At 40.7% G+C, this 26,982-nt stretch overlaps 1 protein-coding gene across 6 annotated transcripts in view; it reads left to right on the top strand.

Moving 5' to 3' along the window:
• HECW1 (HECT, C2 and WW domain containing E3 ubiquitin protein ligase 1) overlaps positions 1 to 26,982 on the top strand; it is a 246,687-nt gene that overhangs the window by 123,071 nt on the left and 96,634 nt on the right. For all 6 annotated transcript variants that reach the window (XM_038129377.1, XM_038129379.1, XM_038129376.1 and 3 more), the window contains one exon: positions 7,414 to 7,508. In XM_038129377.1, coding sequence (XP_037985305.1) covers positions 7,414 to 7,508 — 95 coding nt within the window. The remainder of the gene's footprint in view (positions 1 to 7,413; positions 7,509 to 26,982) is intronic.

Here is a 26,982-nt window from a genome sequence, read left to right as displayed (position 1 = left end):
AAGTGAAAGTCAGTAGGGGAGAGTATCTGCAGATCAACAGAACAAAAAATCAATGATATTATAAATAATAATAATTAGCTCTCCTGTTATAAAGGAGATAACTCCAGCCCTCAGTGTGCAACCCTTGGGAAGGAACAGTCTGTGCAGCAACTTCTGAAAATAGAAGCAAATACTAAGATTATCCTATCTGTTCTTCAAATATCAGTTACAGCTACAAATACTGAAATATATTCTTGGTGCAGAATCAAGATTATTTGAATGTTCTAACTGTGCATTTCTGTATCTTGACAAGTGTGGATTTTTTGCTTAAGTTAAAACTTGATTAGAAATTTTCTGAGTGTTCTGCTGCTTGTTTTTCAGCTGTTAGAGTTTCCTTGCAAATATTTGTGCCTCAAGTTGCTGATACGTACTGGTCAGTCTTAATTCTGGCTCCAGATACTTCTTTCTTTCTTGCTGGGAAGTATTATAGTTATCTTAAAGGTGTGACTATAAAATCTCAAGTCTTGCAGTTTTTCCAAAGAAGTCTGTTAAGTGTTTGTGCACATTTTAGAGCAGAGCAAGGAAAAAGCCATCAGTAAGTTGGAAGAAAGTCTGCAACAGAGATTAAAGAAACACATATGTTTCGACCTTGTTTGGTTACTAAACTGTTAGTTGTCTAAAAACTGAGGCACTTTTTGAAAGCCATGGACGGTTATGAACTAAACTGTGAGAAGATGCAGTCTACAGCTTAAGGAAATGTATGGAGCATAGGCAGCTGAGTAGCAAACCATCTTGATGGTTATAGTGTCACCATTGCCTGTTGGAGACAGCCAATGCTTGGAACAGGCAGTTTTTCTGATATAGTACCAGAAAAGAGTGCCATTGTTTGCATGGAGCAGCAGCAGGCCTACATGATGGAAATAAACAGTACCGTGTATCAACATTGTAAGTACAAATTAGATCTGCCAGTAATAACTTTACCTTTTATCTTTGTTATGAGTATTAATTCTTCTCACAATATTGTACCTGACGGGGCAGGTGCAATATCATGAGAAATTACCGAAATTTGTCTAAAAACTATTGATGCTTAGGGAAAGGGTCATGCTGATGCTGGAATGCTAGGTTTCACCTCTTTGTGTTGCACAATTTACCTGCTCTCTATGCTTCCAGTGATATTCATAAAGAGGAGATGGGCACTGGAGACAGCAGCAGGTAGAGAAGGGAGATCAGGCATGAGAGGCGGACATGAGGTACACCTCAGGTTTCCCTGGTAGCTGCTGATACAGTTTATACATTGTGCTGCTCCATGCTGCCTGAAGGTCTCAGTCACACTTTCTTTCTTCTTAAACTTTGACTTTCTTACTCTTTCCCTGTCTGCCTTTCTTTGCTTTGTTTCCTTTCCCTGCTTTCTTTTCTTTTAGTCTCTTTTTAGTCTTGTTTATGCAGTTGTAGTCTCTCTGCTCTCTCCGCTGTCCCATTCTGGGGCAGTGATTTTGTTATAATCTCAATCCTCTCCTCCCCTCCCCTCAAAGACATTGCTTAGTCACTTAGTTCTGCATATAAACTGCCTTTAATCTCTCTCTGTTTTGGTTTCCCATTGTAATTCCTTGTCCTAGTTTTTTCATATGCTTCTCCCAGTTTCCCTAATGAATTCAAACAGTTCTACCCCCTCCATTGATTCACAGTCTTTACTTTGACACAAGCTGTCTCCACTTCTAGAGATCACTGTGGCTACTTTAATTCAGGATGGTACCACAGCGATTTGATTGTAGCACAGCATCATATAATTGTTTATTCCAGTTCTGGCTCCTCTCTAGGGAAAACTTTATGACTCATAACTTAATTGCTTTGCTGTCTGATTTGGTTCACTTGGTTCCCAACCACTTACCAGAGACAACTACCTTTTCATTACTGGTTTTGACACCTTTCATTTTTTATGCACAGTGTTTGCCCAAAAGAGCAACAACAGCTCTTTTAGTAATATATTGAATTGATCAAAAATGACTCAGTTTTTAAGACTGGCATTACTTCCCTGAGAGGTTTTTACAGCAGTGAGAAATGCCTACCTAATGCTTAGTCACCTCAGCTGTTTTACTGAAACAAAAAGTGTCATGGGAGTAAATCACAACAAGCTTGTTGAAAGTGCCCCAGGTGCATCACATGCTCCTAGCAAACACCAGCTGATGCTTCCTGCCTCCCCCAAAGAATATTATCTTCCTTGAAATACTCACTAGGGTGTTCTGGGATTTTTTTAGCTCAACAAGGGAAATTGTGTAATCTTGGCGGAGGTTTTTTTTATATTTGAAAGAATAAAACCACCTTTAAGTGAAAACTAAGCCTCTGAGATCAGGTTGACCTTAGTAAGCAAGGAACAGAGAATTAATTACAAGATCAAGTGAACTTTTGAGAAGACATTAGGGCAATTTTGATAACTCTGAAGGAGTAGCAGTGGAAGTATTTCAAAGGGAAAGTGTATCAAATAAACCAACAGGACAAATAACACTGACGGAAAAGTGGCTGGATGATGGGAACTAGGAGACCTCTTGGAGAGTTTCAACCTTCAGTACCTCCAATTGCAATTTATCAGCAGACCCTACTAGATTTTATCTCCTCTCACTTCAGTTTCATAAGGAATTGAGTGTTTTCAGGGGCTGGGTGGTTGCAGAGGCAGTGTAAACTATTCCCTGAGTAATGTTCAGCTGGGAAATTAATGTTCCAGTTAATTTGCAAAACTGGTTTGTTAACTGAGACAACTCAGGGATCTTTGATAGTGAAATAATTTTTGTGAAATTAACTTTTTTTTCTTGTGAGAGGAATGAAGCCCTGTGGCAGAGTTTCTCTGGCAAAAGTCAAACTTCTCAGCGCTTTCCTCTGAATAGGCAGTGGTGTCTGTGGTGTCCAGGGGTGAAGTACATCTCAGTTCCCCTTCCCTTCCTCATAACCTGTGTGGCCCACACAGATGCTTGGTGCAAGGAGGAAAACAGAATTACCCTTCCTGTTGCCTGGTTCTGACTGTCCTCCCTTGCTGTGCCTTGAGGGCCTTCCTTTGGGGCAGCTCTATTTTTTATGCATCTCTAATAGTTGCAGTGGTGAATCTGAGCATACAACTGGAAATTTTCTTATTTATACCAATGCAGCAGAGAGCTGTAACACAGTCAGTGTATAATGGTGTTGTGGTTCAACCCCAGCCAGCAGCAAAGTCCCACACAGCCCCTTGTTCACTCCCCCACCAGTGGGATCGGGAAGAGAATTGGAAGGGTAAAAGTCAGAAAACTCGTGGGCTGAGATAAAGACAGTTTAGTAGGGAAAGTAAAAGTCATACACACAAACAAAGCAAATCAAGGAATTCTATTGCCACTTCCCGTGGGCAGGTGTTCAGCTATCTGCAGGAGAGCAGGGCCCCATCACACGTAGTAGCTGCTTAGGAAGAAACACCATCACCCCAAACATTCCCCCTTTTGTCCTTCTTCCTCCTACTTTGTATACTGAGTGTGATGTCATGTGGTCGGGAATATCCCTTTGGTCTGTTTGGATCACCTGTCCTGGATGTGTCTCTTCCCACTTTTCTGTGCACACCCAGTCTAATCCTCAGTATGGCAGTACAAAAAGCAGAAAAGTCCTTGGCTCTGTGTGAGCTCTGCTCAGCAACAGAAAAAACATCCTTATATTATCAACCCCTGTGTTCAGCAGAAATCCAAAACATAGCCCCATACCAGCCACTGTGAAGCAAATTACTCCAGTCAAAAGTGGCTGGAGAAATGGAGATACCAAGCCTGGTGTAAAGGGAGTACAATGCCGTTTTGTTCGTTATCCATGTGAATTGCTGGGTAGTTTGGTAGTTGCCATGGGCATGACTGTTTCCAAGCATCTTTAGGCATCTCATCTCTTGGAAGATTTGCCAGTTTCACTGACATTTTTGCTAATGGAATGAAGAATTTAACCTCCTTACTTTCTGATTTCAACATCATAACTACATTGCTGTGTCCAGTGATCATTAAATAATAAGAGATGAAAATTACAATGGTGCACATTTATTTATAACTGGGGATTAACTGGACAGCACCTGCTCATGACCCGTGTACTCTGCCATGTAGCTAGGGCAGCAGGACAGAGTTAAATGGTCTCCTTTATTTCAGAACAAGCTAATCTGCAAGACTACAATCCAGACAGTCTTTATACATTATTTACAAATGCCAGCTGCATAATATTCAGGTTAATTTGTATCACTGCCTTACCAATACTTTTAGTGCTTTCTGTTCATCTGCAGAGGCAGTGGTACCAAGCCCACAGGTTTCTGCATGTGTTTTGGAAATGTCTCAGAGGTGATTCAGGAATGCAACAGCAATCTTCAGGTGGATTAAAATGTTAGGACTCTGTTGCAGTGAAAAACATCACACCTGCAATGTTGTTTGTAAAGAATGGTTCATGGCCAAAAAAATAGCCAACTAGTATCCTAATGGCATTTTCACACATAGAGAAATTGTATATCATTTTGCAAGCTTTATACTTGTCAAAGTTTCATCTCTCCATTGAAAATAGACACTTGCATAATATTTTCAATCGGAAAGCAATATGAGCAAAAAGGGGAGAGAGGAATCTAGAAAAAAGAAAATGTTGTTCCCCTGATGCTTCTAGAGCAGTTTCTCAACCTTCGAAGGCCTACATACGACATTTTCTCTCAGATCTGTTCTCTGAATGAAATCTTTGACGTTCATTAATCACCACTGCTTGGTGAATGGCTCCAGCTGCGCCACTCTTTTGAATTGGGTGTGACACTTGCATCTCTCTTCAGTTGCTTTCTTGTGGTTTCCACCTGTATGTGGGCAGTTTGGTTGCAAATGTGTGAAACTGAGAGGATCCTGTAATAACTGCATAGTTCTTTCCAAATACATATTCAGTCATCTTAGTTATCCTTTGTCCTTGAAAGTGGTACAAATGTCCAGATTAACTGCATATGCTTTCTGTTCTCTCTTAATACTTTTACTTTAATTAAATGGATTATTTTAAAATTTTCCTGATGCACATGGTAACTGATTTCCGACTTGTCAACCTATGGCAAGATTTCCTGCTGTGGGGTCTGAACATTTTCCTACAAGCTAATACCTGAAGTTATATTTTATTAACTACAAAAGTTAATAATTTTTAAAGGCTTCTCTTTATTCTAGTTCTCAATGTTCCATGAAAACTGTAGCTAAAAATCTCCAGGGGAGAAGAAAATTAAGATTTGAATAATTGGTGAGAACTGCATGTTTTAGCTATTGTGATATCCTCAGCTTTTGCTGTCCTCTCAGCGAGTAAATGAGTTAGCTGCTGAGCTGTTAAAAGTCCTGTAGAGAAAATTACAACATGAAAATACAATCTGGACTTGCAGTTTTTCTGTCCCACAGGCTCATCCAGCTTTTTTTACTGCCAAAAGGAAACAACTGCTGCTCCCAGGTGCAACAGCGGGGTCGCTGGCTCAGCTGTACTGACACCTCAAGTAAATCTCCTAAAGTTGCAGAATTTCATTTGGGGGTGTAGGTTTGAATTCAGCCCCAGGATTGGCCTCACAGCCCCTTGTGGAGGTGCTGAAGGACTCTGTATTCTGTTCCAATTCTTGTGGAATGCTGTGAAGTAAATGGTACACATGTACATATTGTGGATATAGGGGGAGAGGCTGTATTTTCACTGTATGAGCGAAATGTGCACCTGGTCGTCTGGTGAAGAACAGGCTGTGGGGATGGAAAATATGGTTTTCACAGATTAAGTGCACTGGCATTGTGCTTCTCATCGATGGACTGCACATTCCTGCAGCACCCCTCAGGTTGGAGGACTGGGAAGCCACCTGAAAGCGAGCAGTGCTCAAAGTACTTGGGAACATCACCTCTTTGCTTTTCATTTCCCAAGCAACATCTCAAAGTTGGGAAGGCTTTACACTTCTAAAATTATTTTGTCTTTCAAAAAATATCAGGATTTCTCTTTCCACCTATGTTCCTGTGTAGGTATCAGGGTAAGCAATTCAGGCCTGCGGTTTTGAGAGTCTCCTCCACTTTTCATGTCCCAGGTTTTGCTTCCACCCGGACTGCGACCTGGTTGTTTCTTGGATCTACAAACAGCAGATCATAGCACCATAATCTGTGGTCACAGTCTCAGCTCTTAATATTTTTTGTGATTGCTGCAGTGATCTGAGTAATTTTGTTACTGATATTAAAACCGCAATGCAGTTTGTATGTTAAAACACGTAAATGGCTTTTTAAAATTGTTTTCATACATAGGCTGTAACTGTAGTTACAGTGAGCACTTTTGTGGCTCTACCAGCAAAGGCTGGTGTTTTCCCTGAGCTACAGCAGCAGCTGCAAAGCAAGGTCTTAGGGAAAATCTTGGAACAGATTAACATTTCCATGTCATTATCCAGTTAAAACCAGAAGATGTGAAAGCTACTTTTATTTAAACAGGCATTTTTCAGATCCCACAAACAAACCTGTTACATATGTAACCCTGCGTAATCACTGGGTCCTGACTGTACCTAGGAACATGCCAGGCTAGTTCACATCTAGTTTGCTGTGGAAGAAAATTCTTGCATGCTAGCAGGCAGGCCAGGATGAGCTCCAGCAAGTATCACCAGTTCCAGGCATGTAGGCAAATAGCAGCACTTTGCATCTGTTTGTAGTCGCAGACCAACACAGAAGCTGACTGGAACTGTCTTTCCTTCTTCTAGCAGACAAAAAAGTGGCTTGTGAGGGGCTGATTAACAAGAAGCTGTTTTCACTTCTGTGCCTTGATACATTTATTGAGATGAGTTTCCCTCAATATTATTTATTTGAATGCCAATGTATGTGGCAAAAAGCAGCACTATGGGTGTCAAAAATCATGACCTTTCCTGTGTTCCTCACCTAATTTAGATCTTTAGAAGTCAGTGGAAATACATTAAGGCAGGGTCTGGTGGTAATCTGCTATTCCTGAAAATGCTTTAATGTAGTAACTGCCTGAGCAGTTAATCTGTGGAGATCTACGTCCTTGCCCTGACCAAGGCCAGAACAAATTGGCACAGTAAAACCTGTCAGTGAGCAGCTATGCAATCTTGTCCTAAGGAAGTTCCTAAATTTCTCTGCACATTAGTGCTTGGTATGTCTGAACAGGGAAGATTTATATGTCCCTACTTTTTTTCTTCCTAAAGGATGCTGAACATGTGCTCTAAGGTCTGTCTGTGGTGACTTCTGCTCAGAAGAGGTTTGGATTTTAACTGTTTTAAATCCATGAACCAAACTCCAAATTTCACCCCGACAAAGGGGAAGATCAGAGGCAGGAGGTATCCTGTTGTGCCGTCCAGTCAGAATGAACCATTTGCAATTTAGCAACTTGCCAGCCCTGTGTCTGTGAGCTGTAGCTGATCATGCAGATTACTCCTGGCAATTTTTCTAATCCTAAATATCCCTTTTGGTTTTTTTTTTTTAGCTGAAACAAAGATCTGCTTCAAGTACTACCACGGCGTGAGTGGGGCGCTACGAGCCACGACTCCAAGCGTGACAGTGAAAAACAACGCAGCTCCTGTAAGTTATGTTTACTTTTTTTTCCATGTATGTTCTCTTGTCACTGTGCTATGCCTTCCTTTCCCTGTGTGCTTTATATATCTTTATATCAAAACTGAACATATTTGCTCTTCATTGTATTGTGGTACAGAGAAATGGGTAGTCTTTCCATGAAGATGTGGGTTTGTATGCCAAGAGGATATAGATTCAGCTCTGAATCTGTCACTGATAACCTCTCTGTTTTGGGGCAAGTCCCACATCCTAGCTGTATCCTGTTCTGTAAAGTTCTCTGCTCTCTGCTGGGTGCTGTTCTCTGCTCTCTGCTGAGATTTGGGTGATACCCCTAGAGATTTGGGATCCTTACAAATACAGTAAGTGTCCAGAAAGGGAAAACATTTTCCTCTTTTAAAGTGATTTTTTTCAAAATGAGCATTTTTACAGCAGTGCCTCTGAGTTCCAGGAGCAAGCAGACTGTGACATGCCCCCATCAGTGGTAAGGAGTAGGCACTTGGGACCTGATCTATCAAAGGACCGAACGTCATTTTTGACAGATTGAGGCTTCACTGAGAGCAATTCTGATTTGCTAGAGCCTAGCAAAGCTCTGTGGCTTAGGTAGCTCTAAAAAGCTATATATCTTGTCTGCTATTGGGAAATTTTATCACCCTAAGAGTGAAACATCTTTTAGAAGCCCACAAAGAGACTTGATGACCTCCAAAGCCTGTCTGGCCAAGCTGACAGTGTTTCACTGCATGCCAGGCTTGGCAGGGACCTGCATGAGCTAAGTTGTATTCCAACCAGCATAAGAAAAAGACAAGTTCAGATATTCTTTAGTCTGGAAGATGGGTTCAGGAAAGAGCTGTCTTACCTGTGGGTTTATGTCAGTTGCAGTGGACATCACTTAATTTTTTTTTTTTTAGTGGTGTTTGTTTTTGTTGTTCTTCTTGTTGTTGCTTTTTTGGTGTGGGTTTTTGATTGTTTTTTTTTTCCCAGTCCAAAGTTAATGTTTCTAGAAAGGCTGAAAAGTCTCCCATGCTGTGTTTTGGCTGTATCTGATTTCACCAGAGCCAGAAAGAATTAATTTTTTCACCCTTGAGCCATGAAAAGACTTTTGGTGGTTTCTCTTTGCCTTCTTTTGATAGAAAATATAGCTGCAAACTAGATACTGGGTAGAGGCTGCTGGCACATCCTTTAGGACTAAAAGGCATTCTTGTCTCATTGCACCTTTCTGACATGCTCAAGGTGAAGCCATTCATCAGTTTGAGAGCCTGGAGAGATTCCTTTAGCTGTCTTCAGAAGAGCATTAGGATGTGGCCTTGGATATCTTCATTCTGAGGGATGCTGAAAAGTTCTTTTTAGCCTATAGTGAGTCACGTCTTGTTGCCCCAGGACTTCTTGCTGATTTCCCAGTTATTGTAATGGAGTGGGATAATGTCTGCCGTTGATTTAGTTCCTGTCTCCTCTGAAGGGTAAGCCAGCCAACCCCGGCAATAAATACTGTTATGCTGAGAGATTAGAATTTGTTTTTGCATTATTCCCATCCATGTCTTACACCTGAGTTGGAGTCAACTGCGCAAATTTTTCAGGTATAGTATGGAAGGGTTACTCTTTCGTTATTAAGTATCAGCAGTATGTATGAAATTAGGAGAAGAATGTCTGAAACCTGTGCCTTTGTAATATGCAAATAGGTAATCTCTCCAAGTTCTTTAGCTGAGACCTTTACATACATATTTATGGGGAAATAGAACAGCCATTCACTTTCAGCCAAGGCAGTACTTGTGTTTAAAGGAAAATCCTCTTCATGCTGTACTCATGGTCTTTATAGAAATCAGATGAGCGCTGCCTATTATGACCTTTAGCTGAGTTTACTGTACACAACTAAAAACCAAAATATTATTAAAGTGGTATCAGATAATGGTTTTCTATTTGAGGACACAACCAGTGTCCTTGGAAATAGCATTCTTTTCTGTAATATTCTAATTTTTCCTGTGTTTCTACATTTCAAAATAGCCTGTGTGGGATTTTGCAGACCAGAGAGGCCAGCCAGCTGTGCTGTAGGTGCAGCATCTTTTTGTCTGTTGTTTTCTTCCGATTTTGTTGCATGACTTATTTGGTGCATTGTAAGGCAAATACTAAGTGAAGACAACAAAAGCAATGAAATGGCAGCAAAGGTTATGCAGTATGAACTTGGACAGAGCCTTCTGTATGAGTACAAAGAGGAGGAAAAAGTGCTATAGATTTGAAAACTCCTTCAGAGTTTGGAAAAAAATACTAGACTGACTCTTGCCTGTGTGAACGCTTTCAGCTAAGTGTGATCCTCCAAATTTTACTCCCAGCTGACACCATTAGATGGCTTTCTCCATCTGCCTCTCTGCAGTACATGTCCAACCTTTATTATTGAAGTATTTGAATGTTTTATAGCAACCTGTACCATTGGCAAATGGTGTTACTCCCACTGCAAAGGTGGGGAAGGGGATAACGGGGTTTGCTCAGCCCTACTCTTTTCTTGGTTCTTGTGAGCCTCTGCAGTAGCTGCTGCTGGGAGTTGGATATTACTATGCAAAGTGCAGACACTATCTCTAGAACCAGAAACACTCACCTTTGACTGTGATTTCACTATTTTGTGCAATCAGTTAAGGGCTGTGACACTCTAGCACCATGCCTGTAGCTCATCTGAGGTCCCTGGCACTTCTTACCCTAGTGAGACTTTACACGCGGGGCCCTTCTTGATGGAGGGAGATGTATCAAATTCCTCAGTTGTTTTCATTGCTCCAGGGGTTCAGAGCACTGCCTCAGGGTGTTGGGCATGGCATTTCTTCCAGTACCAACAAAAGCTGTGGTCTTCGGACTGCTGTGGCCTTGGTGCACAGAGGGCCTCTGCTGCTCAGAGGAAGCTTTCTTCAGATCCTGGGACATCTTCCTGCACATCCTTTCTGCTGAAAGAAGCCATCCTGTGGTCTGTGCTTAGAAATTTACCCTCTGTTGTAGCCAGTAGGATTTTTAGCAGTGGCTGATGGACCTAAGTGTGTTAGAAAAAATAGCTTTACAGGGAAATCTCATTAAGGATCTTACTGTGGGTGTCAAGGCTGAAGTATTTTGAAATGAAAGAGAGTTTTGCCATTGTAGTGATAGTGTCACAAATTCACTGACTCTTACACTGTCAGTAGGGGGACAGAGGGAAGGAGGCTTTGTGTTTTTTACACAAGCAAACCTTTTTGTTTGGCACAGCTTAGGGAAAAGATCCAGGGCAGGTGTCCTTTGAGAAGCAGCATTTGAGGACAGGTGACCTTCTGGGGACAGTATTTTTACTGCTAGCACTAACTCATCTGCAGCTGGTGCCAGAGCCACCCAAATGGGTTCTGTCCAAGCCTCCGAGCGCGTGGCAACTTCTGCATCAGGGGCAGCAGCTGGCATATTGGCTGCTTGGTGTGTGTCCTGTCAACAAGTCTGAAAACACTGATAATCAGCAGTATCCTAACACCGCGATCTAAAACGACAGCAACAAAAAAAGAAACCTCCATTGTCTGTCTGACTACAGTTTGCTGCAATTGAAAAGGGAAAAGAAGCTGGAAGTAGTCATGCTGGGGGCTGTGAGCAGTTGCCATTCTTGTTCACGCGCTGCTGAGACTCTCTTTAACTGGCAGATGAAAGGAATCCCACTTCCAAAGGGAAAAAAAGCTGCTGTGTAAGATGGTTGTCTTTGTAGAGCACCAGTGGTGCTTTAGGCTGAGCAGCATCTCACATTTCTTGTCTTATGAATGTTCAGCTCCGTTTGAATTTATCCCCTTATGCTGTAACCTAGTTATTAGAGCTGCCTTGCCTGCTGATTAGGATGCCCTGCAGTTCGTTTGTTGGTGAAAAGTCCTGTCACATTTTATTGCCTGTGAATCATCAGGCTTGAATATCTGAGAATGAAGGGTTGTGCACTTTGGCCAATTCATACATGGCAGAAGCTTAAATGTGAAATTGGGGCAGCAGATAGGCCTGGGGGTAATGACAGTAAAAAAGAGCACCTGAAATTCTGGAAAAAAAGAAAAGGAGCATCATGGCTGGCTCCTTTTTTTCTGAACTAGTGGAAAGCAATGTTGCTTGTGCATGGGAATTTGTACTACTAAAGCGTAAACATTACCATGGTATGGATGAGCAAACGGTTTTCTCAGTAGAAAAGAGCATTTTCACAACATCTGGAATGTTCCTGTGTTTGTTACTCTTCATTTATTCATAATATTGTCACCACTGATTCAACCTTACATCAGACATTGTTGTAGAAAGAAATACAGGTTACAGCAATTAATTCTAGTAGGGAGGTGTTACATTGTTAATATAAAAATTATCCAATCTGAACAAGGTTTTCTTGCAGTAAAATAAAGCTGGCATGAGAACAGCATACAGAAGAAAGAAGAACTTTTTTCCCTAAGAAGTTATAGCCTGGAAAGATAAATTTGATACATCACAATTAAAAGGCAGTAAGTGGAGAATCAATGCTTTAGCCTCAGGACAAATGTCTTCACTAAACCGGGAGCATTCACTTGCTCTGTATTAGATGCAAAGAGCCTCAGCTGATTGAACCTCTGGAGCTTTCATGCCGCTGTTTCTGTCTCACAGATCGTGGTGGGACTCATCAGATACACTTGGCATTGTGGGTAAAGCTGTGTAAATTGGAGCTGATTATTGGAAGATATCTTCTCTTCATTGTGTTTGTGTGGAAATGCTGCCTCAGCTGGGTTTCCCACAGCAGGAATTACTGCTTGATAAGCTGCTGCTATTTGGTGCTGACTGATCATTCCTGAGGACTTCCTGCTGTAAATATTTGCATTACGTACTGTCACGTCAGAGCGTGGGCTGCTGAGAAGTGTTTGATAATGATGGATTCTGCTTCATTTCCATAAATGTGCCACAAGACAGGATTTTATGAGAGTGTGCATATACAAGCAGCTGTATCTCTCATTCTATTGGAAGGCTGGATTTTAAAATCTCACCTATGTCTTCTTTTTCATTTCATGTCTGATTCTGTGATAAGTGAGATTTAAAACTGTCCATGTTATAGGACATTGCTATGGAACAAATGTAAAGGTCTGATTTGGAGGGTGTAGGTATAATTATACTTCAACAGACAGTAAATAAAGAGGGAACAGAAACTTCTAGTGGCTTCTGCACTGTTCAGCAATTGAGGTTAAAAAAAAGTTTATGGAATACACAACATGAGGCTACTGCAATTAATCACAACAAAGAATGCAAGCCAGGTACATCTTTAACAAGTGTAAGCGGTGTACCTTGAAAGGCTCAGCATTTCCAGGGAGGGAAGCAGCACTTCTCTGGAAGCTATGGGTATGCTTAGGTGAATGAGTATTTGTTAAAACTGAGCAAGAGAATCCCCTTTCCTTATCTTGAGCTGAGAAGTAGCCAGAGCTCCCCCAGCTGCAGCTGCCTTCCAATACAAGGCAAGGAGCAGCATTGTTAGTGCCACCAATATTCTGTATGCGTTTCCTCCTCTTACCTGCAAAGGTAAGTCGTTCAGGAATGAAAAAAAATCAAGCCAAAATGAGAAGGGGAAATAACTGGAAATATTCACTCAGCTGCAAGGAAGTAGTCAAATACAAAGTTCTCTCTGCCAGCATATGGTCCCTTTCCAATTTAAAAGGACACCTAGCAGACAATATGTATGTTAAAAAACAATTGCTGAAAGAGAGTGGATTCCTTGATTAACCATTTGAGGTGAATAATTCTGTATAAAGTAACTGATCCATAAACTGCGGATGGAAAGTGACCTGTGTGGATTTCTCATCTGTTGGAAGTACCTGCCTATTTTGGGTTGTCCCTGATGCAGGATTTCTTTCACAACAGCAGCAGGCTGTCCACACCCTGCCTGCGTATGTGCTCATACTTTGCCACTGGTGTAGGCCAACATCATGAAGTGGTCTAACATGAAAACACGCGTTTTTGAATTCCAAGAAATTTTTACACTGACTGGGGAGTTGTTTTAGCATTTGAACAGACAGTTCAGTCTGTCAAAAACCAATGCCTTGGTTTTCCATAGGCATTCAAGGAGCAATTTGTCATTGTGTGCAAAAGAACATTATGGTGTCTAGAGTTAGGAAGTTGTCGTAGCTCACGGAAGTTGATCCGAGAAGTTTAGTAGCACCTCTTAGAAGGGAATCAACAAAGATTGGATGTACATAGGGAACACGAGCACTTTCATCTTACAAAGTCTTGCCTGCATTGCTTTGAAATGTTCTAGAGAAGGGACACACCAGCCATTTCAGTGGCTACAGCTAACATGCATTCAGAAGGAAGTGGGGCTTTCCTGGCAGCATTTGACCCCATTAGCTACATAATATAAGAGAATGATTTTTGATATCAGAACAACCATCAGCGTGCTTCTTACTTCTGAAAAATGTCATTAATTATTTTTTTCCATGTTGTTTCCTTATAAACCCACAGCAGTCTTTGGTCATACTCAGTTCATGTTCAAGCATAGTTACTCCCATGAGCAGCCTCTTAATACTTGCACAATTGAGCCCTTAGTTCAGTGTAATTACATTTTTGGTTATGCTTTTCTATATCCTAATTATCACTGATTCAAAGAATTTGAAGGTTAATGACACGTCCAAATTAATTCTTATTGCCACCTCAGTAACACAGGCTCTTTTTCAGTATCTAGTTATATAAAGTCTATTGTATTTACACTGCAATTACCCTGTCACGTAGTGAGCCCTTCATTTATACAAATTAGTGGAGTTGGAAAGCGTAACCAGGATGTAATTGGTCCTCCGGCTGCAGCATAACTATAGTCACTGTGTTACAAATAATAACCTTTTTCTTCCTTTTAGTTTCCCTGCTCTCATTTTAAGTAGGGATGGTTGAGATTTTCTTTAAATATTAAGAAAACTCATTTGTAATGAAGGTCCTTTCTGAGTGCAGTTTAATAATACTTGCTTTTACAGTTCTGATTTAGTAAAGGTGTGGAGCATGTGCTGAAAGCTCACTGACTTTACTGGAAATGTTTACTGATTTTCTTTCTAAACAGAATACAATTGGCAAGTAGGGTCACTTTCATTTTCATTATGACAGATTTCAGGTGTATCAGTGGCTAAATAAGAAATGATCCAGGTCCATGCTCCTGGTGGCTTTTTTCTCTATCTTGTAATTGACTTTTCAGCTCTGTATGGTTGAAACTCCTATTATTATTCATTCATAGATTTACACCCTTTTTGAGAGGTAAGTGCTCCTAATTTATTATCTAACAAGCACAAATTGAGTAGGGGAGGTACAAACAATTTTCTTTGTGAACATTAATTTCCTGAGCAGCAGCCCATAACTCTCAGTATGCAGGTATGTGTGTTTTTATTGTTCCACCCCAGGAAGAATATCTCTGCTTTCTAGCACACAGCTGTTTGCATATTTAAATGTTATTTAACTTATCAGTCTTCATAATTTCCTCATTCATCCATATGAAAGACAGGTTATTTGATCATCTTAATGGAATGGCAAACACAAAGACTAAAATTAGTCTTAGCATCAAAAATCAAAATGGATCGGAAAAAACTTTGTGCGACAAATGCTCCCAAAATACTTCTCAGTGTTTTTTCCGCCCAAATCCACCTGCATATTTCACACAGATCTTCAAGAAGTGCATATCTAGGAGAGAAGGGGAAGAACCTCTTGCATGGTGCATGTGGGATGCGGGGCAGCAGGTGACCAGGGATCAGTGCTGCCCTTCTCTGGAATGCGATGCTTGTCACCAAGGAGGCATTAGCTTTACTCCTCTTTTACCACTGCAGGCATGCTTAAATTCCTAGTAGCCTCACACAAGACATGTTGCTGTAGACATAGCTGCAATGGATTTGAACAGGAAAGAGGTGACATAAGAAAAAGCTGGCATCTGTTAAATTATTCAGTAAAATAATTCTGTAAGTGTTCATCCATCAGACTTTTTCCTATTGAGTTAGTCCAAATGTGCAGTTCTGAAGACTTCAAGCGGACAGAACAAAAACCAGGGTTAATGCTACCATTTGCAGGTTCTGTTAAATTGATGTCCATTTCTTGCCCTCTCATGGACTCTACCTAAGCAGCACTAATTGTGGAGCTGCTGAGCCATCCCTAATTATCACTGGCCATGGCCTAGTCTTCACTGTGCAGGTCAGTTGCACCAATTTTGGGCTTCTTTTTGCCCTATTTCTTTGTACGTGTTGTTTCAAAGAAAACACTTGGGTCATATTTAACCTTACTGGGCATCTGATACTGTATGAACTTGTAAGTGTAGATTTAGAATGGTTTAATTAGCAGACTTGCAGTACAGCGCAGAGTCGATATGAAGAAATAAAAAGTATGACAGATGGGAACTGGAGTGATTTTATTTCAGCAGCACCAGGGAGACCATTACACAAGCCATTTATTTGTTAATGGGTTCAATAAGAGTCTGGTATTTCCCAGCCACTTGCTTTTGGAATGTCTCTTGTTACGGTCACATAATAGCCATAGTAATATCTGCACATCATATTGCTCCCTTCTGTGGTTTAGTAAATTATGGAGAGATTAGCAACTGTTCAGCACACTGCACTGGTGTAATCATCCTTGCTTTGGCCTTTTACATTCTTAGATACTCTCTCGTTAATGAAAAACAATGCAGTTCCTGACATTACACAGTGGGTCTGAGGGCAGATATTTTAGTTTTTGAAGGGGGAAGGGGAGAAGGTTTTAGACCTGGGGAGTACTTCAGAGTGCTGAATGAAAGAATGAAGCACCTCCTCCTTCCTCCCTTCTAGGAATTAACTTGCTGTGATAGGGTGTGAGTCTGATTGCGGGTGAGCACAAGATAAATTACCAGGGGTAGTTTAGACTACATGACACAGCTTTCTAGTATGTTTTAGTTCAGAAGTTGCAAAAATATTTGCTTTGATGTTGCTTTAAAAAATAGATTCTTTCTACCCTTTTCCCCTGCATTTGCTGCTTTGATTTGTTATTGCAAATTTTGTACACATTGATTTAAATCTCATTCAGTGCACTAGAGGCCTGTTAATGAATTTAAAAAGAGAACATTGTGTTCTACCCATTTTTGGTGTGTTTTGACTGTTATTTAGTGAAAGCACTATTTATACTTGGCACAACTTTAATTAAAAAAAAATACACTTTTCAGTCAGGAAAAAAAAGGAACAGGAATGTTGCCAGGGTGAATCCAGTATCCAGCTAGTCCAACACCCAGGACCATAGAAGCTATAAGAATCTTGCAGTGCATGGGCATGAAATCCTCTAGGTCAAATCTGGTATGTTCACAGTACTGCCTGATGGGGCATAAAGAAGAAAAGACCAGGGTTTGGTGGTCTGTGCTCCCTTTTCTTTCCAGGACTGCTTATCCACATCATGACTTGCCCTAATGTTTTCACTAGCTGTCCTTTACTACTCTGCGCTGGACCCGCAGAGAGAGGCAGATGTTGGGAAAGCTTGTGTCCCTGTTGTAAGTGGAAGGCTTGACGGCTGCAAGTCATTCCAGCAGGAAAATAATTTTGAGCTTGTCAGTTGTTGTAAGCTTTATGTCCCCCCACAGGGTCACATTTTTACCTTTATTTAGGCCTTGCAAGTAAAAAAGACAGCTTTGCTTTCTTCAGTTTTTGCATTTACCTTTGTTCAATTTTATTGCCTTCTCCCATGTTCCAGGTTTAGCAAAGATGGAGATAAGAAGCTGATCAGAAGTTGATCAGTTATATCAGTTAACACTGCTTACAGCTTTACTGTATTTCCTTTTACTGAAGTTCTTCTAAGGTGCTTAGATGCATGTGCAAATACAGCAGAATTACTGTATCCTGTAATTGTAATTATGGTTTTATTTTTTAAAATATCTGTGATGCTTGTAAAACAACGTTTGGATGTCAGAGGCTCATCTTATTTCTTGAAGAATGGTCTTTCATTTAACAGTACTGACTACTGTGTCTCAAACGCACTGCCAAGTGAAAAGGGAAGATGGGCTAATCTGCAGGGAAAGATGATTACAAAGGTGTGGCTATGGGCTTTAAATCTATTGGTGTAGATTACAGTAACCTGAAAGCCAGATCTACTGAAGTAGTAGAGATCTTTCTGCCTGTTCAGTCAGTCCTTCTCTCAAAGCCTGGGTGAGCTACTGCACAAATATAGGCTAGATGCAAGTTATTTACATTGTGTTTCTCTGTGTGGCTATTTAAAATTACTTACTGCTATAAGGCATGTCACTGTGGACAAGCTGCTTTGGAGTCCAATGCAAAGTTGAGTTAAATTGGTTTTTGTGGCTGTTTTGGTTGTACTTTTTTGTTTGTTTTCTTTTCTTTCAGAAAAGATCATGGGGACTTAGCTATGGTTTCTGGCTGAGGTCTCCTGATGCACTGACCAAGCTGCCTGTGCTCTGTGTTGCAGTCAGAGCTGTAGCCTGCAGGTTTTCAGATGGGAGGGAAATGTTTAGGACACACAGATGAGAAATAAGCAGAACATGTAAGTTGTGAATTTGCTGTGCAAAAAAGAAGCACAATTTTACAAAGCTTTTATGCATAGTTGAGAATACTGATAAATGATAGGGTAGGTGTACAGACTTCATAAAGTCTCTGAACCACCCACAAATATAACACAGATTTTAGTAGAATCACATATTCCTAAGCTGAAGGATGTCATGTTTCCTGTGGCCAGCTGGAAAGCTGGCACAGTGGGAGGAAAGCTGGGAGATAGGTACCAGACCTCTTCTTGTGTCCACACATCTGTATCACAAGTATCTGAATACAAGCCAAGGTATGAACTTAAGCTGAGATGGGCAGTTGTGTGCCCAGTTTCTCACCCAGCAATTTTCAACAAATTTCAGCAGCTCTCATGTACCAACATGCCTGTTTTCAAGCACTGTCTGGATTTCTTTACATCAGAGCAGCAGCCAGACTAACAGCCAGATATGAAGAGGGAAAGGAGGTCAAAAATTTGTTAAAGCCACAGTGCAGTCTGTAGCCTGCACTGAACCTGTGTGTAGCTCTGCAGTGAAGTTTCATATCTTCTACAGCTGATAGATGCCAGCAATTTAGTCCTGATTGGATTTTCAGTAACCAAGGACTTTCCAGCAGCCAGAGTAATTGAGAAAAATAATTTCATTTTCTTGAAATATCTTTCTTTTGTTTTCATTGCTTTCCTTAGTCCTGGAAAGAAGAGGGGCAGGGAGAAAGATCTGGGGAGAGAAGAGATTATTGTCATTTTGCAATGCATAATCCTTTATAAAAATAGCCAGTACTTAAGATCTCTTCTGAAATAACTCATACCCTCAGATAACCTAAAATCAGCAGACAAGACTGAGGAAATGACAATGAGGTAAAATTGCATGCATTTATAACTGGTGGATTTGTAGGTCATTTTGAATGTTTGTAGATAGCCTGCAATAATTTGCAGGTTGTTTCAGTTGAAATACCCTAAGTAGGTGATAGAGAGGAGCAAGTAGTGACTGAAAGCCGGGAGGTTTTTCAGCATCCCAAGAAACACTCGTGCCTGCAGGTATCTGCCCTCTGAGTTTAGTGTGCATAGATGTCCATGTGCACATGCATGCGAGCCCTATTATGATCGTGCTATGTTTTGTTTTATCTGTATGTTGGATTGCCTGTACTTAACTTCACACAAAACCTGAGTGATCCAAAAATACATTTCTAATGTTGCATTGGGAAAAAGTTATGATGGGAGACAGCTAAAAAAAGAAAGAAGCATTAAAATTTATATATCAAGAGGCAGACTTTGTGCTTCACAGTTATCTTGTAGGTTTGCATTTCATAATTTCTTGGAGCTTGACAGGATAACCATGTTCTCTTAACATAGTGTTGTTGATAGAATAAAGTTATATAATATTTCACACTTTTAAAAATAATTTTTCCTATAACTATTACTCAGACCTCTTTTGTTCTCAGGCTTTCTTACAAGTGGAGAAATTGATGTAGGTCAGTATGTTATATATCAGCAGACTTGCATAGGAATATTTCTTTAATAGAATTGTCAACCCTTTGTTCATTTTTAATCCTTGGATCTCTTGACAAACATTTTCCTTTTCCATTAAATATCTGGCTTTTTTCCCTGGCTAGCTAGCTGAATTCTCAGGCAAGCTTGTTTCCATCTGTACTGAAAACATGCAGCACCTCCCCTCTCAATACGTCCACTTTAAAAGGAGGCTTAAATTCTTACATCTGTAAAGTCTGATGCAAAGCAACTAAATTATTCTTACACACTTCCCTTTTTAACTCATCAAGTCTGATTTTTATTTATACTGGGCAGCTCTTGCCCTTACGCCTGTGTGGTAGGACTTTGTGGTGAACCTAAGTATAAACCACATTAATTAAACCACATGTTGATACTCTTAACAAAGGACAACCAGCACCTCTCATAATACCTAACTAACCCTGTGTAATTGTTAAACTTCAGTTCACAAAATGCATAATGGACTATACCTCAGATACCAACACATTTGTGACTTTTTTTTTTTGGCAGACTGCAACTCTGGACTGTGACTCCAGAGGTGAAATGTTTGAAGGCAGCCTAGGGCTGTTATTGTACACCTGAGTCAGTTACGTGTGAGTTTTTAAAATGTAATACCAGAAAAGTCTGGAAGTGCCACTGTAGTCAGGAAACCCTGGTTTTTAAAGCAGCCTGTTTATTTCTCTTATTATTCTGCAAAGGATCGCACCTTTGTCATAGGCAAGTTTGAAAGCTGCTGCTGTCAGATTTGAGTTCTAACAAAGCTGTAGTGATCACTCTTGGAGTACTGGGATTTTTCTGGTGTTTGGCTTGGGTGTTTTGAGATACATCTGAAAGGGAGGAAGGGAATTTTTTTAGGATGTAAGGATCTGGAATTTTAGAAATTAATTTCTTGCTTTCCTTATAACATCCTCCACTGCTTTTCCCTTTGTTTTCCACTTTCGTTCTATAGACCCTTGCCTTTTTTCCTCTTTTCTGGTTTCAGTTTTTCCTTTTCTAGTAAATTTCTTTCACCTTTATTTTGGCTTCTTCCTTTTAAGATTTTGAAGAGCTTCTGGATTAGGAGAGGTCTAGACTGCCTGAAAATCATGCTGAGTGCTGATCACAACCAGCCTTTAGGACCCCTTGGCTGCCTCTCAGACAGGTAGCTGATAACTGTGTCAGCCTCACAGTGGGGTGGTCAGAGCTGGCAGGAGGGCCCAGGCATGAGAGACATCTCCTCTCTTGCTGTGGAGGTGAGCTGTGGCCATGTCAGGCTTAGCTTGCAGCTCTACTGTAGTTAATGACTTGCCTGAAATGACAGCACCCCTGCATTTAGTTGACACCACTTTCTCCTCCTACTGTATTTTAATAACTTTATGTTCTGAAGACTTGCGTCCAGTATTCACCAAGACAAATCCTTCACAAGGCTTTTGGTGATGACCAAATTGCTGTAATGAATCCATCTTGTACTGGAGATCAGATTTTGTTAAAGTTGCTTCTCCCCAGAAGTCCTTCTTATACCTCAGGTTTGCTTAGTGCCCTGCCACACTCATTTTCAGAATGAGTCTGGCCTCTGTGTTCTTCATCCTTCAGATTGGACTTTACATATGAGGAGTGGCAAAAATAGAGATGGATTTATTTATTCAGTCCTAAGGGAATTCTTATGGGGAATGTTACTGATTCCTTTAACTACCTAATGCGATATTGTAGGGAAGGAGGCAGACTCTAGTCACAGCACATGTTGAAATGATAGCAGGTCATGGACACAAGTTGCAGCAAGAGACATTGTGATTAGGCTTCAGGAATATCTTTTGTGTCAAGAGAGTAGTCAAACACTGCCCAGAGAGCTTGGGGGATCTCCATCCTCAGAGATACTCAAAGCCGAACCGGACGGGCTCAGAATAGCCTGCTTGAAGTTGGACCTGTTTTGACTGAAGGGTCAGGTGCCTTCAGGAGATCTCATCCAGCATTGTTTATTGTATGGCAGTTTGATTGCAATCAGTATTCCCACAAGCCCGCCTCACTGAAGAAGCCTGTTGACTTTTTAAAGCCTTCTGTTCTAGAAAGCAGAAACCTAAGAAAAACAAAACATCAAGTGCTGTAGATAGCAGAAGCCAGTTGGAAAACAAAGGCTATCTTTAAATAGAAAAGATTAAAATAAAACAACCACAAAATCAGACAGATAGCAAAACAAGCAAACAAACAAAAAATAAAACTCATGAGTTTGCTGAGGTGAGATAAGCAGTTTCTGCTGAGTCTAATGGATCTGCTAAAAGGAGAAACACTGAGTGTAAATGAGGCTGCATTAACTAAGTGACAGTAGAATCTGTAAAAGCAGATTTTTTTTTTCTTTTCAGCTTTATCCTCTCTGTGGCATCCTGGCTTGAGAAATGCTCTATGTAGTGAAATGTTTTGTTAGGAATTCAGCAAGATCGAGGGACATCTGAAGTAGCACAGATATTTCTCTACTCTTAAATTCAGACTATAAATCTACAGTTGCCTCATTTCTGCCCAAAGTAGGACCCAAGGTTGAAAGTAAAGTGTCTGTAACTCACTTCTGGAAATAATGGTATTCATAGTTGAAATGGGATTTGAGGCATTCATTTAGAAGAAAGGGCATTGTTCGCTGCCTAGCTGCTTCTTTTATGGTGCAAAGGGTCATTGACTCGGTTCCCTTGTCCAGAGCTTTGTCAGCATGACTAATGCTCTGAGCCCTTCTTTAAACATGGCTTAGCTGAAAGATACGTTCTCTCCCTCGCATGTCAGCATTTCTCATCTGTGCACTCATCCCACCCAAACCGAGTCAGAAGAGTGAAGAGTTTCTGAAGCTGTAGTGAAGGCAGCTGCTGAACGTTTCCTGCCTTTCAAAGACGCCATGGATGTGTCAGTGTTTCTGCTATATATGTCCTATGTTTTGGTGACTCCGGTCGTTTCATAGGCAGAGAGAAAATGTGTTGGCAGCAATTTTTTAATTCTCCATACAAATTGTTTTCATGAATAGCTTGAATTTGAAGTCTGTGGGGCAAATTTTATGCAAAATTACATGATCCAATCAGTGTCCAATAGTCCTCTTCATCTGTCAATGGCAAACTTCCCCATTATTTCAGTGGCTTGCAAGATATTGCTTGGGTGTTCCAGAGAGGATAATATTTACAAGCAGTTCTTGCTGTCAGAGTGCTTAAGCACATTAATAGTCTATGTATGGACCTGTCAGATTTACAGGGCGAATACTGGTCTGCATGGGCAGCTGCCTGGTGTAAATCTGATCATAACAGCAGATTTTCTTAGAGGTTTTTTTTTTCTGGATGGTGGTAACACTGGGAAACACAAAGCTGTTTAGCAACCACAAGGAGCCATCTTCCCTGCTGACTAACTGGAGTTTGTTTTGAACATTGGGTCTGTAAAAGACTGTCATGTTTTGGACCATTTTAACCTTGCTGAGAGACTTTTTAAGGTGCATGGGGTCATTGGGACTGAATAACCTGCAGTCTCAGAGCCAGTGTGGGGGCAGTTGATGGGCTATGCTGCAGAAGACAATCCTCCCCGAAGTTTGATAAGTGAAATATCTGCAGCTTAGATGTAGTCCAGCCCTCAACCCAGAAACAGCAACCCAAAGCCTGCCACATGCATGTGTGTCTTTCAGCATTTGAAAATCTAAGACTATTTAAATGAAGTTTGAAAGAGTGAAAGAAGAGCAGAATCTCTGTTCAAAGTCTTTCCTCTGCTGCCAAAGGATAATTGAAGTTTATTAGGCAGAGCTGTTGAAACAATTAAAAGCTGCATTTATTAAAATTTTGGAAGAAAAAGATATTGGACTCTGTGGGAGGTACTGATTTCTTGCCTCAGTCCTTGATTTTGTTTTAGTTGGAAATGTTTGCTCCCAGCATCCTTCTTTGAGATTCTGGTTATGCTAAAAGAGCATTCTAGGCACATAGGATTGGTTGGGGGATATGAAATAGCTTCATGCCAACATGGAAACCTCCATATACTTGGTATGTACTCTCACTGGATGTCCTCTTGTCGCAAGCGTGTTGATAGTTGCCTTCTGGAGTATGTTGTAAGCAGCAGGGTTTTTTTTCCAGTATTTTAGTTTGCTGCCACAGTTTATAATCTGCAATCTGGTGAAAAAATTCATAACGTTTACATGGGGGAAAAATGTTTACTCATTTACTTGCTACCTATTTAAAGAGTTTCTAGGACAAGAGTTTTTGGAATGAAAAACTTCTGTGTCCTGGGAATAAATAAAGTAATCAATAAATACTGCTGCAGGGTGGGGCAAAAGATGTATTCTGCAGAGAGAGGGTGATTGTCATATACCCACAAATAACAGATTCTCTGCTTAATTAGGGAATGGCATTGAGAAGGTGGTGTATTACAAGGCTAGAATGCTGCTGACCATGGCACATGGGGAAGCCTCTGTGTGTGTGTGGTCAGAGTCCTTCAGGGACGTGAGCTGGCGGCAGAGCACCCAGCAGGAGTTAGGCTGCTGCCGGAGAAGCTGGCAGCTGTTTGGAAGCACCTGATAGAAAAATACCACTGTGCCAGCACAATGGCTTAACAAGCTAACAGGATAAGTGGAATATATTGCATTCAAGAGCTGGATAATTCTGTTAGCAGAGTGGGGCTTGCAGCTGAAGCACTGCCACTAATTAGGGGTAGATTTTCAAAGTGGTGCCTGGGATTATAGACAGACATAATTCTGTCAGTGGCAGACAGGGAGCTCAGATCCACATTTGTTCCTTTCAGAATTCGCCCCCTGCATCCCAGAGCAGCTTCTTCACTGAAGAAGCCAAGTGATGGTGTGAAAGGAGGCACTTGGTCTGTGTTTGCTTAGTGAATTTTTTTACAAAACAGTTTATTTTTAAATTCAGCCCCTGGGAGGAAATGGGAATATTCACCCATTTGTAGATCTCCTGAGGAAATCCCTCTCTAAAGAAGATGGTAGAATATGAAGTGTGAACTCAGGATGATGTCTGGTATTCTCTTACTGTGATAAGATGCTTGACTGCTGAGCTGTAGAAAATGTAAGCCTTTTTCCACTTGTTTTGAAGAGTTGACCTGATGTTAAGCATTAAGTGAAGTCAAGAGTGCAACAGTAAAAGCCGACACAAATAGCTTAGGGGAGAAAAATTTTTGAGGACTGTTCTGGACTTCTGTGCCATGTACGCTCTGGTCTATTAGAACAATAGCTCTAAGCTGGTTTAAACTGAAATCAGCAAGGCTGTTAAACTTACTTATTTTGCTTTAAATCTGCTGGCAAGTTTAGTGGTCTTGAAAAGCAGAGAACAGAGAACTGGAGCTTGAAGTAAGCATAATGCAGGCAGTGACTGGACAGCCTGTCTTTTGCACTGCAGTACCACATCTTTAGCTCTGACACATCTAGCAATACCTTTTCTGTTCGCTGATGCACAATCTGGGGCTAAGTTGAGTCTGGTTTTCACTTTTGATCTGAACCAAGCACATGTTGTAGGCTTCCCTTTTCTCAATGCTCTAATCTACTGCTTTTCATCCTCAGAACCAGTATGTATAAACAGAAAGTATTTTGCTGCTTTACATTTGTGGTTTCCAGCCTTCTTTCACTGTAGACTTGATTATAGGTCTGGATAGAACTGCTTGGAAGTGTAAGCTCTTCTGAATACTTTGATATGTCCTTAGATCTACTTTATAAAAGAAAAACTCTTGTGAATACATAGTATTGCCCCAGCTAGAGCCTTGCCAGTTTACAGTACCTGACTGTTTAATCTGTGTTAGATATTACTGTAGTTACAATCTGTGCTATCATTGTAAAATATTCTAGGTTTTAATTAGCATCTTGTAAAATGGGAACTTGATTATATTGCGCATTAGGCCATGTCCATGATGTTCACCATGATATAAAGTCAATGAAAGCAAACAGGGAGTGCAGCACTGATTTTAATATCTCTGTGATTTCCTCTGTTTAAATGAAAGAAATACTGACCTGTGGGAGGTAATTTATATCAGTTAAATGCCACCATTCTTTTGCAGCAGAAGCTACTGATACAGAAGTGCTTTGGCTGTCAGTGAACAGTAAGATTAATTAATCTAGGTGTTTCTTCTACTTATGGGAAAAGAAAATTCACTTAGCTTTGTTGAATCCCTTCATGCAAGCGCAGTGGCCAAAAATGTCCTCTTCCTTCTGATGGAAGACAGAAATCCTTTTCCTTCTGGAGAGAAGGAGTGCTACAGGGCACTGAGAAATAAGAGTGGTTTTCTGTGCTGTGTATGGGAAAAGGAGTAAGTGCTTGTATTTGTCAGCTGTGCATGTCTAGCTGTGGTAGATGCACGTAATACAATAATATTTATCCCGTGTTGTATCAGCAGAACTTTAGGAATAGTTAAGGTTTGCTGCACAGTAGGCAAACATGCTAAAAGGAATTTAATGCTGCAAAGGAGGTTTTGCCAGCATGCTGCACTATTACTGGTCACTGTGGTGTCCAAAAGCAGGTTTTCTAGTACAGCACCAGGTAAACACTGTTACATTTGGTTTCTTCCAGACCTGTATTCACACTGTACCTGTGTTGAAAAGTATTTGCCTCACCATAACCTAGAGCAACAGGGAGGCTGAATAGGAGCACCCTTAGGGTGCTCTGTAAGCCACTTTATTTTCAGGAGCAAGAGTATTGTCCTTGTTATTCTTCCACATATTTAAGTAGACTAGTGAAGGGAAAGGTATTTTAGGAGATATTTTTTATTACTTGTGAGAGTCTCTCTTTCTGGCTTTTTGCTTAGACAAATTTTTAGTGATGCACTTGGAATTTTGCCTCAGCAAGAACTGATGGACTCTAATACTTTGGGCTTTCTCAAGATGGTTACTTCTTTTCATAACACATACCATGGCTAGAGAGAAAGGGAGTCGCAAGGGCACCCTTTGCTAGTGTGAAACCTGTCTCCTTTCTCATTCAGGGTCACATAACTTCCTTCTAGCATTTGCAGGAATTACTCACAAGGAAAAGTGATTCCAGGACAAGACTATTATTTTTAGCTTTCAGTCTTCTCCTTTTGTCTTATTTTTTCTCTGTACTAAGAAAATGAAAAGCACTACCAAAGCTGGATTGTTTCCTGAGGTCAGCAAGTCCCAACAGGCTTCAGTCTGGCCTCAAGTACCTTCCCATGTTTCACAGCTGGCCATCACAGGTGCTGGTAGTCATCTTTTGCTTTGCTTCAGAGGTTGGAAAACTGTCACAGACCAGATGATTTTACAGTGTGTGTTTACTGGAGAATATTTTAAAGGAAGTACTGATGCTTCTCTTAGTGTTTGAATGTATGTGCTGACATCAGTGGCAATGATGCTGACTCCAACTACATTGAAAGAAATCAAAAGGAGGTTTGAACCCAGTTCAGGAAGCCTTTGGTTTTTGGAGAGAGATTCAACTAGGCTTGAAGTTGCAGCTTATGTCCCATCTTCATGTCTGAATATAGCAGAAGCGTGTAGTAAAAGCATATTAATTCTGTTTTGTATCAGCAGGACCTGTAAAATAATTAGGCTGGCTTGTGCAGTGTGCAGAAATGGCATTATAAACTAAAAATATCGAGCTAATTC

Source organism: Motacilla alba, chromosome 2 (assembly GCF_015832195.1).
Source record: "Motacilla alba alba isolate MOTALB_02 chromosome 2, Motacilla_alba_V1.0_pri, whole genome shotgun sequence".
In the NCBI taxonomy this organism is placed as follows: Eukaryota; Metazoa; Chordata; class Aves; order Passeriformes; family Motacillidae; genus Motacilla; species Motacilla alba.
The sequence above is the reverse complement of the archived record's forward strand: the minus strand, read 5'-3'. Positions and strand labels throughout refer to the sequence as shown.